The sequence below is a fragment of the Aulostomus chinensis genome, chromosome 7, assembly GCF_037954235.1.
Source record: "Aulostomus chinensis isolate RoL2024-O1b breed Wild chromosome 7, RoL_Achi_v1.0, whole genome shotgun sequence".
Lineage (NCBI taxonomy): Eukaryota > Metazoa > Chordata > Actinopteri > Syngnathiformes > Aulostomidae > Aulostomus > Aulostomus chinensis.
The window spans coordinates 30,877,009-30,894,831 of NC_141326.1; the positions used below are offsets into that span (position 1 = coordinate 30,877,009).

General features: G+C 48.9%; 1 protein-coding gene and 1 long non-coding RNA gene across 7 annotated transcripts in view; one reads left to right on the top strand and one right to left on the bottom strand.

The window, feature by feature from the left end:
• LOC147259522 (integrin alpha-11-like) overlaps positions 1-17,823 on the top strand; it is a 58,734-nt gene that overhangs the window by 15,931 nt on the left and 24,980 nt on the right. For both annotated transcript variants that reach the window (XM_086209956.1, XM_086209957.1), the window contains exons 4-16: positions 2,730-2,821; positions 3,765-3,879; positions 3,957-4,084; positions 4,419-4,567; positions 4,648-4,792; positions 5,465-5,630; positions 5,796-5,866; positions 9,208-9,352; positions 10,555-10,703; positions 10,920-11,063; positions 13,530-13,730; positions 13,809-13,939; positions 14,097-14,269. In XM_086209956.1, the coding sequence (XP_086066082.1) occupies positions 2,730-2,821; positions 3,765-3,879; positions 3,957-4,084; positions 4,419-4,567; positions 4,648-4,792; positions 5,465-5,630; positions 5,796-5,866; positions 9,208-9,352; positions 10,555-10,703; positions 10,920-11,063; positions 13,530-13,730; positions 13,809-13,939; positions 14,097-14,269 (1,809 nt within the window). The remainder of the gene's footprint in view (positions 1-2,729; positions 2,822-3,764; positions 3,880-3,956; positions 4,085-4,418; positions 4,568-4,647; positions 4,793-5,464; positions 5,631-5,795; positions 5,867-9,207; positions 9,353-10,554; positions 10,704-10,919; positions 11,064-13,529; positions 13,731-13,808; positions 13,940-14,096; positions 14,270-17,823) is intronic.
• The window catches only part of LOC147259523 (uncharacterized), a 16,400-nt gene continuing 6,493 nt past the window's right edge, over positions 7,917-17,823 (bottom strand). For 2 of the 5 annotated variants that reach the window (XR_015117317.1, XR_015117320.1), the window contains 3 exons: positions 10,399-10,688; positions 10,069-10,254; positions 7,917-9,897 (listed from right to left, as the gene is read on the bottom strand). This is a non-coding gene — a long non-coding RNA (uncharacterized LOC147259523). Of the gene's footprint in view, positions 9,898-10,068; positions 10,294-10,398; positions 10,689-17,823 lie in introns of all 5 variants that reach the window. The other 3 variants (XR_015117319.1, XR_015117321.1, XR_015117318.1) reach the window with 3 other exon arrangements.

Below are 17,823 nucleotides of genomic sequence, written 5' to 3' on the forward strand. Positions count from 1 at the left end.
GACTGGGGACTCCATTCTCCTACTGGGGGACTTCAATGCTCACGTGGGCAATGGCAGCGTGACCTGGAAGGGCGTGATTGGGAGGAACAGCAGGCCCGACCTGAACCCAAGTGGTGTGCAGTTATTGGACTTCTGTGCAAGTTGCAGTTTGTCCATAACAAACACCATGTTCGAGCATAAGGATGTCCATCGCTGCACGTGGCACCAGGACATCCTAGGTCGCAGGTCTATGATCCATTCTTTGTTTAATGTTTTGGATGCTCTTTCTGTTTTGCTGCAAAACAAATCTACCCACGGGTACAAATTAAGTCACCTACCTACCTACCTACCTACCTGATTTTACAGTCGTATCATTTGACCTGCGACCGCATGCTCTGGACACAGGTGAAGAGAGGAGCTGAGCTGTCAACTGATCACCATCTGGTGGTGAGTTGGATCAGGTGGTCGGGGAATTCCTGGCAGACCTGGTAGGCCCAAATGAGTAGTGAGGGTTTGCTGGGAACGCCTGACGGAAGAACCTGTCGGGATGATGTTCAACTCCCACATCCAGCAGAGCTCTGACCGCATCCTGGGGGCAGTGGGGGTCATTGAGTCCGAATGGACCATGTTGCGCTCTGCCATTGTCAAGGTGACTGTTGTGAGCTGCGGCCATAAGGCTGCTGGGGCCAGTCGCGGTGGTAATCCCTGAACCCGCTGGTGGAGACAGTACAGACAGTACAGACACCAGAGGTAAGGAGAGCCGTCAGGCTGAAGAAGGAGGCCTACAGGGCGTGGCTGGTCTGTAGGTCTCCTGAGGCAGCCAACCGGTACCGGCAGGCCAAGCGGTGTGTAGCCATGGCCGCCGAGGCAAAAACTCAGGTGTGGGAGGAGTTCAGTGAAGCCATGGAGAATGACATTCGGTCGGCTCTGAAAAGGTTCTGGCAAACCGGCCGTCGCCTCGGGCGGGGAAGGCAGCAACTTGCCCACACTGTTTACAGTGGGGATGGGAGGCTGCTAACATCAACTGGGGAGATAATTGGGCGGTGGAAGGAACACTTTTAGGAACTCCCCAATCCCACCAATCTGTATTCCATGGAGGAACCAGAGTTGGGGGAGTACTTGGGTTGGGGGGTGGGGGGGTCGTCCAATCTCCGGGGCAGAAGTCGCAGAGCCAGTGAAACAACTCCGCAGAGGCAGAGCTCTGTGGGTGGATGAGATCTGCCCTGGGTATCCCAAAGCACTGGATGTTGTGGGGCTGTCTTGTTGTGGTGGTCTGCATCTTTAAGAAAGGGCACCAGAGGGTGTGTTCCAACTATTGGGGGATCACACTCCTCAGCCTCCCTGGAAAGGTCTATGCCAGGGTACTGGAGAGGAGGGTCAGGGCAACAGTCGAACCTCGGATCGAGGAGGAGTTGTGTGGTTTTCGTACTGGCCGTGGAACCGTGGATCAACTCTTCACCCTCACTAGGGTGCTGGAGGGGGCATGGGAGTTTGCCCAACCAGTCCACATGTGTTTTGTGGATCTGGAGAAGTCTTATGACCGTGTTCCCAGGAGCACCTGTGGGGGGTACTCCAGGAGTATGGGGTGGATGGCCCCTTACAAGGGCCGCTCAGTCTTTCTACCGGAGGAGTGAGAGTCTGGTCTGCATAGCCGGCTGTAAGTCTGACTTGTTCCCGGTGAGAGTTGGACTCCACCAAGTCTGCCCTTTGTCACCGGTTCTGTTCATAACTTTTATGGACAGAATTTCTAGGCAAAGCCAGGTGGTGGAGGGGTCGAGATTGGTGGTGGGAGGATGTCGTCTCTGCTCTTTGTGGATGACGTGGTCCTCTTAGCTCCATCAGGCCATGACCTCAAGCTCTTGCTGGGACAGTTGGTAGCTGAATGTGAAGCAGCTGGGATGAGAATCAGCACCTCCAAGTCTGAGGCCATGGTCCTCAGCCGGAAAAGGGTGGCCTGCCCACTCCAGGTCGGGGAGGGGGGGGGGTGGGGTTCTGTCCCAGGCAGAGGAGTTTAAGTATCTCGGGATCTTGTTGATGAGTGAGGTTTGGATGGACTGGGAGATTGACAGGTGGATTGCGACAGCGTCTGCAGTGATGCAGGTGCTAAACCAGTCCTTTGTGGTGAAGAGGGAGCTTAGCCAGAAGGCGAGGCTCTCGATTTACCGGTCAATCTACGTTCCAACCCTCACCTGTGGTCATGAGCTCTGGGTAATGACTGAAAGAACAAGATCCTGAATACAAGCGGCTGAAATGAGTTTCCTCCTCAGGGAGGCTGGGCTCTCCCTTAGAGACAGGGTTAGAAGCTCAGTCATTCAGGAGGGACTCAGAGTAGAGCTGCTGCTCCTCTAGTGGAGGAGTCAGTGGAGGTGGTTCAGGCATCTGGTGAGGACGCCTCCTGGATGCCTCCCTCAGGAGGTGTTCCAGGCATGTCGGACCAGGAGGAGGCCTTGGGACCGACCCAGGACATGCTGGAGGGATTATATCTCTGGGCTGGCCTGGGAACGCCTGGGGATTCCCCAGGGCTGGTGGAAGTGGCTGGGAGAGGACAGTCTGGGCTTCCTTGCTGAGGCTGCTGTCCCCACGATCCGGACCAACTGGATAAGAGGAGGAGGACAACAACAATGATGACAACGACGATGACAATGACGATGACAATGACGATAATGACGATGACGATGACGACAACGACGGCTGAGTGTGCTGCCCAGAGTCGTGGATAACTGAGACCAACTGTGATTGGCTCTGACCAGGGAAACTGTCTCTGGACAACGCATCTGAGAGGAAAGACAAGATGAGGCTGGGCATGACACTGACGTCCAACCCCAAAGACAGCAGCTTTGTGGTGAGTCACATGACACAAATGCAGACTGGATATGTAAACATCTTTTTTACATGTCAGATAAAGCAAATGTGTTGATGCATCCAACACCTTTGCACATCAAGCCTCGGATCTTTGTCCTCATTCTGAAATGGTTGAAGGCAGATTTTTGTTTTGATTCTAAGGGACAACTGAAATTAAGTTCTAACAGGTTTTCAGAATTGTGTACTAAAGTCTTTATGTGAACTTAGATTTTACATCTTATGACTCACACGTAGAGGGCTATCTAGTATCCGAAAGTTTGCTGTGTCAATCCTTACCTCTCCTGGTGACTGTGTCCAAGTGTCCTTGAGCAAGATCCTGAACGCTGATGGCTCCTGATGAGCTGGCGGCTGCTCTATCAGTGTTTGAGTGAATGAGAGGACACTGTAAAGCTCTTCGAGGTAGAAAGGTGTTACATAAAAATTAGTCCATCAACCATTTCCAAACATATCTTCTATATGTGGCGTGTACACCTGTAAGGTGATTGATGTGTCCACTGAGTATACTGATGGGACGTATGTCTTTGTTATGTTGTTGTTTTCAGAAACTGACAAATGTTAAGTAATAGAGCTACAATTAAACATCTGTATTTATATATACAGAAATATGTGAATTTAAAATGTTAAGGTCCAAAAATGGCCCCCTGTGGGACTCCATAATCGGTTAAAAAATTTGAAGAGAGCACATCTTTCAGAACCACCAATGGGTTTTATAATTTACAACCTTAAGTATAAAGTTCTGTTAGCATAAAATTAAAAAATAAAGAAATTCTTAAAAATCCTGATGTGTCAGTGATGTTTATCCTCTGTCGCCCACTAGAACAACATTAGAAGACTAAGACTTTTCATTTTTTCCACAACTGTCCACAGTGACATAATCACATTGAAGTTGTCAGATGTTGATCTGTGTCCATTGATGTCCTCAGTCCTGTGGTCCACTCTGGTCTCATGAATGTGGGAGCTCCTTGTACAGCACCGGGATCTGCTCCAGAGTTGGCCGGAACTTCCGACTATCCCACACCATCACACCCGCCCTGCAGAGTAACTTATGCATCCATCCGCTCATCCATTTGTTCATCTTTCCATCTGTTCATCCATCGCGTGTTTTCATCTTGCAGGGTGTGAGACATTTATGGACATTGTGATTGTTCTGGACGGTTCTAACTCCATCTACCCATGGTACGAGGTCCAGGGCTTCCTTATCAACATACTGCAGAAGTTCTACATGGGCCCAGGTCAGACGCAGGTTGGTTGAAATTCAGTAAACACGCTTTAATTTCATGCAATTGTAATATTCATATAAATGTGAAATAACAATATGAGCTCATGAGACACAAAGGCCTTTCGTGGACAGACACTGGCATTTATGCAGCGTTCCCTGGTCAAAGTGTTGTGGCTCAAATCTTGGAACAATTCTAGTCATTTTGGTCCTCATGCAAGACAAAAGCATGGGAGGATGAAAACAGTCGTTTCTCTCTAAGTCTGATGGACAGGGCAACTTGGACTTCCTGGACCTTCCCACCGGACTCAGTGGCAGTGCTGCCATCAATTGCATGTTTGCACATGTGTTTTGGCTGCAGGTGGGTGTGATCCAATATGGCTCCACGGTGGTCCATGAATTCAGTCTGGGTGATTACCAGACGGTGGCAGAGGTGGTGGAGGCAGCCAGAGGCATCGACCAGCGCGGCGGCGAAGAGACGAGAACAGCGCTGGGCATCAACGTTGCTCGGTACATCACAAAATCCTCACGAGCTCTTGAGAGTCATCAGTCGGCTGCTTCACACACACTCATTGGTGCTTGCTGTGCAGGTCGGAGGCGTTCAAGCGTGGTGGCCGCCCGGGAGCTCAAAAGGTGATGATTGTGATCACAGACGGAGAATCACATGACAGCCCCCAGCTGGTGCAGGCCGTCGGCGACAGCGAGAGAGACAACATCACCATGTACGCCATTGCTGTGAGTCCATCCCTACTTACCTTCAAATACCAGGCAAACCATAGCCGCCATCTTTGTTCCTGTGGTACGATTCACTGGAGCAGGAAATGTGGTGGCAGGTGGGGTGGTCACAGTTACACCATGATGTCATTGTCTCCTCAACCAACCATGTGTTTTTGTGCTTAGACATAAATTGTTATTTCACCCATAAAGTATAATTTGCCTTTCAAGATGTTTTTCCCTCCTGAGTAGCTTCTCTGTGACTCCAGAATGCAGGAAGAACCAGCCATGTATACTTAGCTTGAAGCTAACAGAGACTGACGCTAACAGCAGCCAAACTGTCCAGAAACATCTGGTCACCAACACTCCAGGTGGTTTTGTGTAATCCAGGTCTCCTTGATCCAGACGAGGATCAGGGATCCACCAACACTTGGACCTGAGATAAAAACTGGCTGAATCACTTGTGGTTCGTCACTCACATACACGAGATCAATTGAATCAACGAGAGCTCACGCAGGGAAACACATCTAGAGATGAGACCCTGAAAGGCAAATTACACTGTTTTCAAACTTGTACTGATCGTGTTGGGTTTTTGAGACGCTTCTCAAAGCCCTGCTGGCTCCGCCTGTCCCGCCCTGAGTCTGCCCTCTGAGAGAACTTCTGTCCTGAATGTTTCCTCTGCATCTCATCCAGGTTCTGGGTTACTACAACCGGCGTGGAATCAACCCTGAAGCCTTTTTGAAGGAAATCAAGTTCATTGCCAGTGACCCTGATGAGAAGCACTTCTTCAAAGTGACGGACGAGTCGGCGCTGAAGGACATCGTGGATGCTCTGGGAGAGAGGATCTTCTCCCTGGAGGGTCAGCTGACCTGCAGTTTTTACTTGGTTAATAGAAGATTATAGTGAACAGATTGAGCATCTGACTCTTCTGCTCCACAGAGAGTTCCAGAGTGAAACTCCCGCACCAGTCAGGAGATGGTGCAGCCTGAGACTAACGTGACCATGTTCTGTGTTTGTGTGGCAGGAACCAGCAGCCAGGGACGAGGCTTCGGCCTGCAGATGGCGCAGGCTGGCTTCTCCTCACACTTGGTCAAAGTGAGTTCAAACTCTTACAAACACACAAACACTGTCAGGGACCAAACAGTCAAAACACCAGGACACAGGTTTCCAGTTGAAAAAAAAGGATTTATTTTTCCAAAAAGAGTAAAGTTTAACAAAAGCAAATTAATACAACTAAACTAACAGAGTTGCAGGGCCCTAAAAATGGGCCAACCAAACATAATTCTACTGATAACTAAGGCTAACAAAACAAGACGCAAACTCAACTAACAGACCTGCCAAATTGGAGGGAACGTTTATACTAAAGGACTGAACCAATGAATAAACGCAGGGGCACTGTTCCAAACAATAACTTAGACTTAATACAAAATAACCCTGATCCCCACTGCGCTCTCAGAACGGTTGGTCTAGTCCTTGGCGTGGGCCTCTGCATGAAATCAGGCTCCACCCTCGGTCCGATCCTTTCTCCAAACCAGGAAGTGCTCCGCAGGTAAGTGGCAGGTAGGAAACTCCAAAGAAAAGGCAAAGGGATTAATAACTTAAATCACCTGGCACTGTGACAAGGATTTAATTAAATGTGCCTCGGAAAATAAACACCAATTACTAATAAAGCAAATTCCCAAATCAAACTTCTGTGTGTTGTACGTATTAAAGTGGCTGCAAATGAAAACTGAACATTTGGTGATGTGGCTGAGAAGGAACTTGGCCGTGATTGTGTGACTCTGTCTGGAGCATCACACACACACACACACACACACACACACACACACACACACACACTGTATTTTCAAGGTGCTGTCAGTTGTCGAGGTCCAGCTCATGTTGAGGGATCTCATACTGAGAGGTTGGAACATTTAGTTGTTCGTCCCAAACGAGTGAGGCTCCAAACAGGACAGGAGAGTTCTTCAAGTTAGAGTTCTCTAAACTGACTTAGCCAGTCTCAAATTCATGCAACTGACAGGTTGAAGAGCCGTGTGGAGGTCATTCCTCCACACGGCTCTTCTTCTACTACTTTGGTTTTTACAACCATGACCGCCATCTTACGTGGGTTGTTTTATTTGCTTGAACTTAAATCACCTAAAGTAGTGATGAGTTTGAACTATCTCTGGTTTGCTTGGATCTGTCACTTCCAATCTAGGATTTGGACAGACATGTAAAACCAGCGAGGCTAAAGCTAACCCACACACACCAGCTGCCACTTCACCTTTCACAGCCAGCAACTGTGTTCATGTCTCAAAACTCCTTTGACTCTCAAAGCAGCTGACATCATCTGTGTTGGTCTGTGGAGCCCAGCGAGGACGCCAGTCTTTGACCACATGGGGCGTCAGTCCCTCTCGCTCCTGTTCAGGTTGAACCCAATCATTATCGCTCCCATGAAGTGCAATAAAAATAAGTCAGTTGATGATCCAGATTGAGAAATAGAAAAATGGTCTTCTCATTGAATGGTGCCGTGTTACAATCTGATGAATAACAGATCAGTCCAGGAGCATTTTACTTTCCTAAAAAAACAACAAATTTGAACTTTGTAACTTTGCAGATGTTTTACATTCATCAGAAAGATCTACAGCTCACTTCAGGAAAGAAAAAAGCCCGAAGCCCAGTATGGCCTCTTTAAATCAGGGCAGCTTCGTGGTCACTGTTGTTGAGTTTTGTCAGCCGAAGCCAATCAAAGACAACAGGAATATTAGATCTTTTATTGAGTAGGACTCCAGCAGAAACACTGGTTTTGGTATCATGCTCAAACATCCTAGCGTGGCTGCAGAATGAGAAGCTTCTAGAAATGTTGCTGTTGCTTCTCATCCAGGGAAAGTTCATAGTTGATGGACGTCCAACGCCGGGGAGAGAGAGTTGTGTCGTGGAAACATTCGATGTGTAACACAGAGCAGATGGTTTTCCTGAGTGCAGCACTGCCAAGCAAACACATGGAAGCACTGAGTGAAGCAGATGCCTTCATTAACCATCATGCACAGATAAACACGCTAAGAGCTTCCTGCTCTACGGTTTCAGGTAAAAAACCTGAAATCAGGTCAAAGTCAGACTGATGTGGAAACCAGACGAGTGCTCGTGCGGGGGCGTCCTCCCGGCCTGCCCCTGCAGGGTCACTGTAGCTCTTTGACGTCTGACTGAGGATCTGCAAATCCAGACCAGGTCCACGTGCAGCTCAGGTCTGCGTTGTCAGCCGTCGCTGGTGGTCCTCGGAGACTGTGAGACTACGCTCTAATAACTTTCATATCTGAACATTCGAGCAGTTCATGAGTGTGAGTTTATTGACTTACTGCCTCCGAGAGAGACTTCATACACTACACATGTACTCAGGGAGCGTCAGGAACCACTCAGACTCTTCATGCTGACAGCACACAGCATTCTGCACCCCCTACTGATGAGATAGTTGTACTGTCTATACAAAGCTACGCTGGAGTTAATCTAAGAAGAGCGACTGCTACACACCAGAATCCTGGGCCTGAGCTAGCTGATGCTAACACTTCCCACCCACTACCGGCCATTGGGCTAACCTAACTAGCCTGGACCTGAGCTAGCTGATGCTAACACTTCCCACCCACTACCGGCCATTGGGCTAAGCTACCTAGCGTGGACCTGAGCTAGCTGATGCTAACACTTCCCACCCACTACCGGCCATTGGGCTAAGCTACCTAGCGTGGACCTGAGCTAGCTGATGCTAGCACTTCCCACCCACCATCGGCCATTGTGCTAAGCTAACTAGCCTGGATCTCAGCTCTGGGGACAATTGACAGTACAAGTTGTCATATTCCTTGAAAAACAGAGGCATGTTTGCTTGTTGTTGTGGTTATGCAACATTTCTTGAGGGTAATTATGAGTGAACAAACATTCTCAGTCTGAGGGCCAAAGGCAGTTGACCAAATGTTACTAAAGGTGCGACTCGCAGGTTTATTTATATCTGTTTGTAGCTGTTACATTTATATTGTTATATAATCTTTGGCAGTCCTTTCATGACCAATGTAGTTTAGCTATGAGAACGTCCTACATGCTGAGATGGTGCTCAGCTCATTCCATGGAAAGTTCCCCACTTGGAGAATATCTTTTTCTGAGTCAGCTGGATGAATTCCTGCTGACAAACCACATTCATGAACGGCATGAGAACAATCTTCAGATTCACAGGAACCACTGCAGATCAATTCCCTCAATGTTGTGAGGCTCATGCCAGCTGGGAAAAACCTCTCATGAACTTTGTTGCTCCTGATGCTTGAGCTTCATGACAGGAAAGACATCTGTTGCTGTGGTAACCAGTGGGGAAACCAGCAGCCAAACGATCCAACCTTTGAACGTGTCATCTGATGTCTAAAGGTGATTGTGTTTTCTCGCTGTTTCACTGTGACTTTGTGCCCTGTTGCCCTCAGGACGGTGTTCTGTTGGGAGCGGTGGGTGCCTACGACTGGAATGGCGCTGTGCTGAAAGAGACCAAACATGGCAAAGTTGTTCCCCCCAAATCCTCCTATATGGAAGAATTTCCAGAGGAGCTGAAGAACCACGGAGCCTACCTGGGTAGGGAGCCATGTCCCAGTCTGGCATTCTATGATTCCAACACATTCAGAAAATGTTTATGCAGGTGTAAAGGTCACCGTTTTGTAATGTTCCTAGCATGAACAAGTGGTGTGGAGTTCTTTACAGAGTAGGGGAACATTACTTGGCAGACTTTCAGGGCACCTTCAGGATGTTCTGGGAACATTTAGGGAATATTTTACTGCTTGGGAAGCACAGACGAGCTCCCAACCTGAAGTGTTAAAGTTATTCAGCTTTAATCTCCAGTCCGAGGCATGTCATTGTCCGGTAGCTACAAGCTAAATGTACATGACTGGCTCTTTCTGCATTCTGGAGTCACAAAGAAGTGATGCGGGGGGGGGGGGGGACCTGTAAGTGGGCTTCAAGACTTCTGTTGGTGAGGACTTGGAAGGTGAGATACACTTTTTGGATGGAGAATCACATAACCTTCCCCGGAGACGGATCCGGTCAGGCTGATTGGAAGGCGGCCCACCGTTATGCCTCGTTCAGCCTGGAGTGTTGGACAGCCGACAGGTTTTGGAGCTCTGCTGTAATGTGGAAAAGGAGATGAGCCAACAAGGAACGTAGCCACAGGCACATCCAGTTCTAGGTCTGACTCATGCTTGGCTGCCTGAATCTGGTCCTAGATCATGGTTGAGTGACCCGCCTGCCTCCTGGCATCACTGTCACTTTCCTCCAGAAGGTAGCTGGTCTCTCACCTTTTTTCGCTTATCCAGCAGGTCGATGCTCTGAACTGGTGACCACTGCAGGAATCTTGTTGGCCAGGATGAAGGTGGTCACTGCTCTGCGACGCTCTAATGGGCGACCTCGGCCCTCCGGGCAGCCCTGCTGGTCTGGGCTCACGACCAGACCACCTCCCTGTCAGGCTCACCGCCATCTCCACTCTTTAGGTTATACAAGGATTCAAAAGATAGCCACAGTTCCTTCAGGGAGTAAATGAGTCAAATGAAGTACAAACCGAGAATGAGAGAGAAAAAGAAAAGGAACTGGAACACTAGAGAGACAGACTGATAAGAGTCAACACGCACCTGCTCCGAGATGGCGCCCCCTGGAGGTTCCAACGATGACTCAACGGGTCAAACAGACTGTTGGCATGAACAGTAACAAATGAAGCTTAAAAAAAGTATGTTGGAGTCACGTTGACCCACCGAGTTCCGTCTGTCAGTGCTTTCCTTTGGTTCCAGGTTATTCTGTGGGTTCACTCATTTCATCCCGTGGCTCTCAGCTCTACGTGGCCGGCGCTCCGAGGTTCAACCACACCGGCAAGGTCATAATCTTCAGCCTGAAGAACACTGGAAACCTGACCATCCTGCATGCGCTGTTGGGAGAACAGGTACCGTGGCATCACTACAAGAACATCTACTGCTGTTCGTGTTTGTAGAACCTGAAGTATGACTGGTGAATGAATGAACCAAGGAGTCACTGATGTGATCGTAACAACCTGCAATTTGTCAAAAAGCAACATGGTGTTGATGGATGCAAACTGTGTCCACACACACACACACACACACACACACACTCATGTTATCATGTCTGATCTATCTCTCAGATTGGCTCTTATTTCGGCAGTGAGTTGTTATCGATTGATGTAGATGGAGACGGACAAACAGACATCCTCCTAGTTGCAGCACCCATGTACTACAGCCAGGGCCTGGAGAGGGGAAAAGTGTACATCTACACTGTTACACCACAGGTACTCACTCACACTAAAGGTACACACTCACACCACAGATACACCCTCACACCACAGGTACACACTTACACCACAGGGACACACTCACACCATAGATACACCCTCACACCTCAGGTACACACTCACACCACAGATACACACTCACACCACAGGTACACACTCACACCACAGATACACCCTCACACCTCAGGTACACACTCACACCACAGATACACTCTCACACCACAGGGACACACTCACACCATAGATACACCCTTACACCATAGATACACTCTCACACCACAGATACACACTCACACCACAGGTACACACATTCACACCAAAGGTATACACTCACACCACAGGTACACCCTCACACCACAGGGACACACTCACACCACAGATACACTCTCACACCACAGATACACACTCACACCACAGGTACCCACATTCACACCAAAGGTATACACTCACACCACAGGTATACACTCACACCACAGGTATACACTCACACCACAGGTACACCCTCACACCACAGGTACACCCTTACACCATAGATACACTCTCACACCACAGATACACACTCACACCACAGGTACACACATTCACACCAAAGGTACACTCTCACACCACAGATACACACTCACACCACAGGTACACACATTCACACCAAAGGTACACCCTCACACCACAGGTATACACTCACACCACAGGTACACCCTCACACCACAGGTACACACTCACAGCACAGGTACACACCCTCACACCATAGATACACACTCACACCATAGGTACACACTCACAGCACAGGTACACACCCTCACACCACAGATACACCCTCACACCATAGATACACTCTCAAGCCACAGGTACACACTCACAGCACAGGTACACACATTCACACCAAAGGTACACACTCACAGCACAGGTACACACTTACACCACAGGGACACACTCACACCACAGATACACTCTCACACCACAGATACACACTCACACCACAAGTACACACATTCACACCAAAGGTACACCCTCACACCACAGATACACTCTCACACCACAGATACACACTCACACCACAGATACACACTCACACCACAGATACACACTCACACCACAGATACACTCTCACACCACAGATACACACTCACACCACAGATACACACTCACACCACAGGTACACACATTCACACCAAAGGTACACACTCACACCACAGGTACACACTCACAGCACAGGTACACAGCCTCACACCATAGATACACTCTCAAGCCACAGATACACCCTCACACCATAGATACACTCTCAAGCCACAGATACACACTCACACCACAGATACACACTCACACCACAGGTACACACATTCACACCACAGATACACGCTCACACTATAGACACACACTCACACCATAGACACACACTCACACCACAGATACACACTCACACCACGGATACACGCTCACACTATAGACACACACTCACACCATAGATACACACTCACACCACAGATACACACTCACACCACGGATACACACTCACACCACAGATACACACTCACACCACAGATACACTCTCACACCACAGATACACACTAATACCACAGATACACACTCACACCACAGATACACACTCACACCACAGATACACACTCACACCATCGATACACACTCACACCACAGATACACACTAATACCACAGATACACACTCACACCACAGATACACACTCACACCATCGATACACACTCACACCACAGATACACACTAATACCACAGATACACACTCACACCACAGATACACACTCACACCACAGATACACACTCACACCACAGATACACTCTCACACCACAGATACACACTAATACCACAGATACACACTCACACCACAGATACACACTCACACCACAGGTACACACTCACACCACAGGTACACACATTCACACTACAGATACACACTCACACCACAGATACACACTCACACTATAGACACACACTCACACCATAGATACACACTCACACCACAGATACACACTCACACCACAGATATACACTCACACCACAGGTACACACATTCACACTACAGATACACACTCACACCACAGATACACACTCACACCACAGATACACACATTCACACTATAGACACACACTCACACTATAGACACACACTCACACTATAGACACACACTCACACCATAGATACACACTCACACCACAGATACACACTCACACCACAGGTACACACATTCACACTACAGATACACACTCACACCACAGATACACTCTCACACCACAGATACACTCTCACACCACAGATACACACTAATACCACAGATACACTCTCACACCACAGATACACACTAATACCACAGATACACTCTCACACCACAGATACACACTAATACCACAGATACACACTCACACCACAGATACACTCTCACACCACAGATACACACACAGAGAAAACTAAAAAGAAAATTCTGTCTGCAGACACGATTTGTCCTGCAGGGGGTGCTGGTGTCTGACCACTCTCAGAACTCCCGTCTGGGTTCGGCGCTGGCTCAGGTGGAGGACATGAACGGAGATGGCTTCAGGGAGCTGGTGGTCGGTGCACCGCTGGAGGACGACCACCAAGGGGCAGTGTACGTCTTCTATGGTCGGGACAAAACCATCCAACGCCAATACAGACAGGTGAGACACTGTGGACCACTGAAGTGTCAAACGGACTGATGCAGCAGAGGAGTTAACCACCTCACGTCCTTCCCCCAGCGTCTGGCTGCTGCTGGGTTCTCGACAGGTCTGCAGTACTTTGGCCGAAGCCTTCACAGCGCCCTGGACATCAATGCAGACGGGCTCGCCGATCTTGCTGTTGGATCGCTGGGAGCTGCTGTTGTCATCTGGTCAGACACACTCACTGCTAGCCTTGATCACTCCACGCCCTAACATCATGTCCTGGTCCAAGTTAACCTTACAGCCTTCTTTCCTAGTATTGCTACACAGATCCAGGTTGAAGTGAATTCATGAATGGAGCACTGATGTTGAAGTCCCTCCCTCCAGGTCTCGAGGTGTTGTGCGGATTCAGACTACGCTGACCTTTGAGCCGGAGAAGGTTAATATTTTTAATAAGGACTGCTGGCGTGGAGGGAAGGAAGTCACCTGCATGTCAGTCACCGTCTGTCTAAGGGTGAACTCCAGGACCAACACCAAGACAAACGCCAAGACTGATGTCGGTAGGTGGACGCCACACAGTCACACGCCATCCGTGACAAAGTCTTGTTACATAACAGCCAATAAAGTTACATAAAAATATTGAACTGCTCATCCGGGTTTAAGGTCCACAAGTTTGTGCCTGAATACAAAATGTCCTGGAAATATAAATCCTCCACATCCTGTTGTTCAAAAGAGTCACGGCACTGTGACGCCAGGAACATCGGAGGATAACGTCCTTTACACATCTGGGGACTTAAACTTCTAGGGTGGGAGACCAAATGCATCCATGTTTCCAAATTTAATTAAAACTAGATTATATCAGTTTATAACATGGTCAAGGTGAACGCTGCATAACCATTAATTCTTGATACTGGAACCCTTCTGAAGTAGCAAGAGCATTGGCTCTCATACATTTTAACCCAGTTAACAACCTTTTCCCTCGCACATGATGCGGTCATCCCTGAGGCTAATGGCAGACGCAGCTCGCCAGCGTTCTCTGTGTGGAGGTGACTTGGTCCGAGGCTCCCTGTGCTCTTGCTGCTGGTGGAGCTCATGATGGAACAGTGGACCTGGACCACTGCAGTGGGTCTGCTGGTCAGTCAGTCCTGGGTCAAAGGTTCTGTCTGAGGTTCTGGTTTCATGATCCACTGCGGAGAACTTCATCACAATCACACACTGGGGCCTCGGCTCTTCCTCAGTCCACCTGAGTCCAGGCTTGTCATGGTTTGCCATCTCTCAGTCACTGGTTTCTCTGTTTCCCCTTCAATGCATCATCTGTCACCCACTCCCAGCTAATCAGCCTCTACCGCTCACACCAGTTCACCACACAGGTTACAGAGCCATCCCTGCCCCTCTCCTCATTGCCAGATTGTTCCTCTGCTTCGCGTGACTCTCCAGCCCTTTTCTCCTGTTTCTGCCTCCTGCCTTCCCCTTTGGTCACGGGTGCAGATTTTCCTTCGTTGTTGTTTGTAAGAAGAAGATTTTTTTGTTTTAGCCTGTTTTTGAAGAATCCATCCATCCCTCCAGCCATCATCCATCCCTCCATCCATCATCCATCCCTCCAGCCATCATCCATCCCTCCAGCCATCATCCATCCCTCCATCCATCATCCATCCCTCCAGCCATCATCCATCCCTCCAGCCATCATCCATCCCTCCAGCCATCATCCATCCCTCCAGCCATCATCCATCCCTCCAGCCATCATCCATCCCTCCAGCCATCATCCATCCCTCCATCCATCATCCATCCCTCCAGCCATCATCCATCCCTCCATCCATCATCCATCCCTCCATCCATCATCCATCCCTCCATCCATCATCCATCCCTCCAGCCATCATCCATCCCTCCAGCCATCATCCATCCCTCCAGCCATCATCCATCCCTCCAGCCATCATCCATCCCTCCATCCATCATCCATCCCTCCAGCCATCATCCATCCCTCCATCCATCATCCATCCCTCCATCCATTCCTCCATCCATCATCCATCCCTCCAGCCATCATCCATCCCTCCAGCCATCATCCATCCCTCCATTCATCATCCATCCCTCCATCCATCATCCATCCATCATCCATCCCTCCATCATCATCCATCCCTCCAGCCATCATCCATCCTTCCATCCATCATCCATCCCTCCATCCATCATCCATCCCTCCATCCATCATCCATCCATCATCCATCCCTCCATCATCATCCATCCCTCCATCCATCATCCATCTATCCATCCCTCCAGCCATCATCCATCCCTCCATCATCCATCTATCCATCCATCCATCCATCAGCCATCCCTCCATCATCATCCATCCATCATCCATCTATCCATCCATCCATCCATCCCTCCAGCCATCATCCATCCCTCCAGCCATCATCCATCCCTCCATCCATCATCCATCCCTCCAGCCATCATCCATCCCTCCAGCCATCATCCATTCCTCCATCCATCATCCATCCCTCCAGCCATCATCCATCCCTCCAGCCATCATCCATCCCTCCATCCATCATCCATCCATCATCCATCCATCATCCATCCCTCCATCCATCATCCATCCCTCCATCCATCATCCATCCCTCCATCCATCATCCATCCATCATCCATCCCTCCATCATCATCCATCCATCATCCATCTATCCATCCCTCCAGCCATCATCCATCCCTCCATCATCCATCTATCCATCCATCCATCCATCAGCCATCCCTCCATCATCATCCATCCATCATCCATCTATCCATCCATCCATCCATCAGCCATCCCTCCATCATCATCCATCCATCATCAGTCATCCATAATCCATCCATCCCTCCATCCATCATCCATCCCTCCATCCATCCATCATCCATCCCTCCATCATCATCCATCCATCATCAATCATCCATCATCCATCTATCCATCCATCCATCCATCAGCCATCCCTCCATCCATCATCATCCATACATCATCCATCTATCCATCCATCCATCCATCAGCCATCCCTCCATCATCATCCATCCATCATCAGTCATCCATAATCCATCCATCCCTCCATCCATCATCCATCCCTCCATCCATCCATCATCCATCCCTCCATCATCATCCATCCATCATCAATCATCCATCATCCATCTATCCATCCATCCATCCATCAGCCATCCCTCCATCCATCATCATCCATCCATCATCCATCCATCCATCCATCAGCCATCCCTCCATCCATCATCCATCCATCATCTATCCATCCATCCATCCATCAGCCATCCACCCACACATCATCCATCCCTCCATCCATCATCCATCCCTCCATGTTCCCCCTCTCCTCCTGTTGAGGGTGGTGGGGGTGGAGCCTATCCCAGCAGCCTTCCCCCTGGACAGGTCACCAGTCCATGGCAGGGCCAACACATAGAGACAGACAACCATTGGCTCTCCCAGCCACGCCTACGGTCAATTTAGAGTCTGGATTAACCTGGTCCCTCTTGATGTCTTTGGACTGTGGAGGAAGCTGGAGTACCAGAGAGAACCCAGCAGGAACAGGGAGAACATGGAGACAATATTTACCTCATTTTACCAAATTGTATTTACAAGCAGTCAGTTTCCTGGAGTTGTGAAGGTAGGTCATCATTGCATGAGAACCTCGTTGGGATGGTCATGAACTTTCCAAGCATTCATCAAACCCATAACTGAATTCATGGTCTTATTTCTTTCTTTGGCAAGTGACCCTGGTATGAGTGGAATAAAGCCCTTCCAGGTGTCCATTGCCAGGAATTAATCATGGACACCTCTTTGAATGTTTTCCCTCACTTATATAATAGTGATATTTGTTGAAGCTTCATCCTCAGTTACCCTCCAATTCTTGTTCTTCTTTTTCCCTGCGAATGTCAAACCTGATTTCTTGGCAATGGAAGTCATCGGCTTCAGCGAGGAAAGAATCACACAAAATCCAAAAGATTAGCATCCATAAAGAAGTGTGAATGACGGCGGACAGATGGGGACTCGATATGATTTGTGTTGGAAGAAGTGAGTGTGTGTGACATGTATCATGACATCATCCTGGATTTTGGTTAGGGGGCGGGGCAGGAAGAAAAAAATGACAACAGCTGTGAC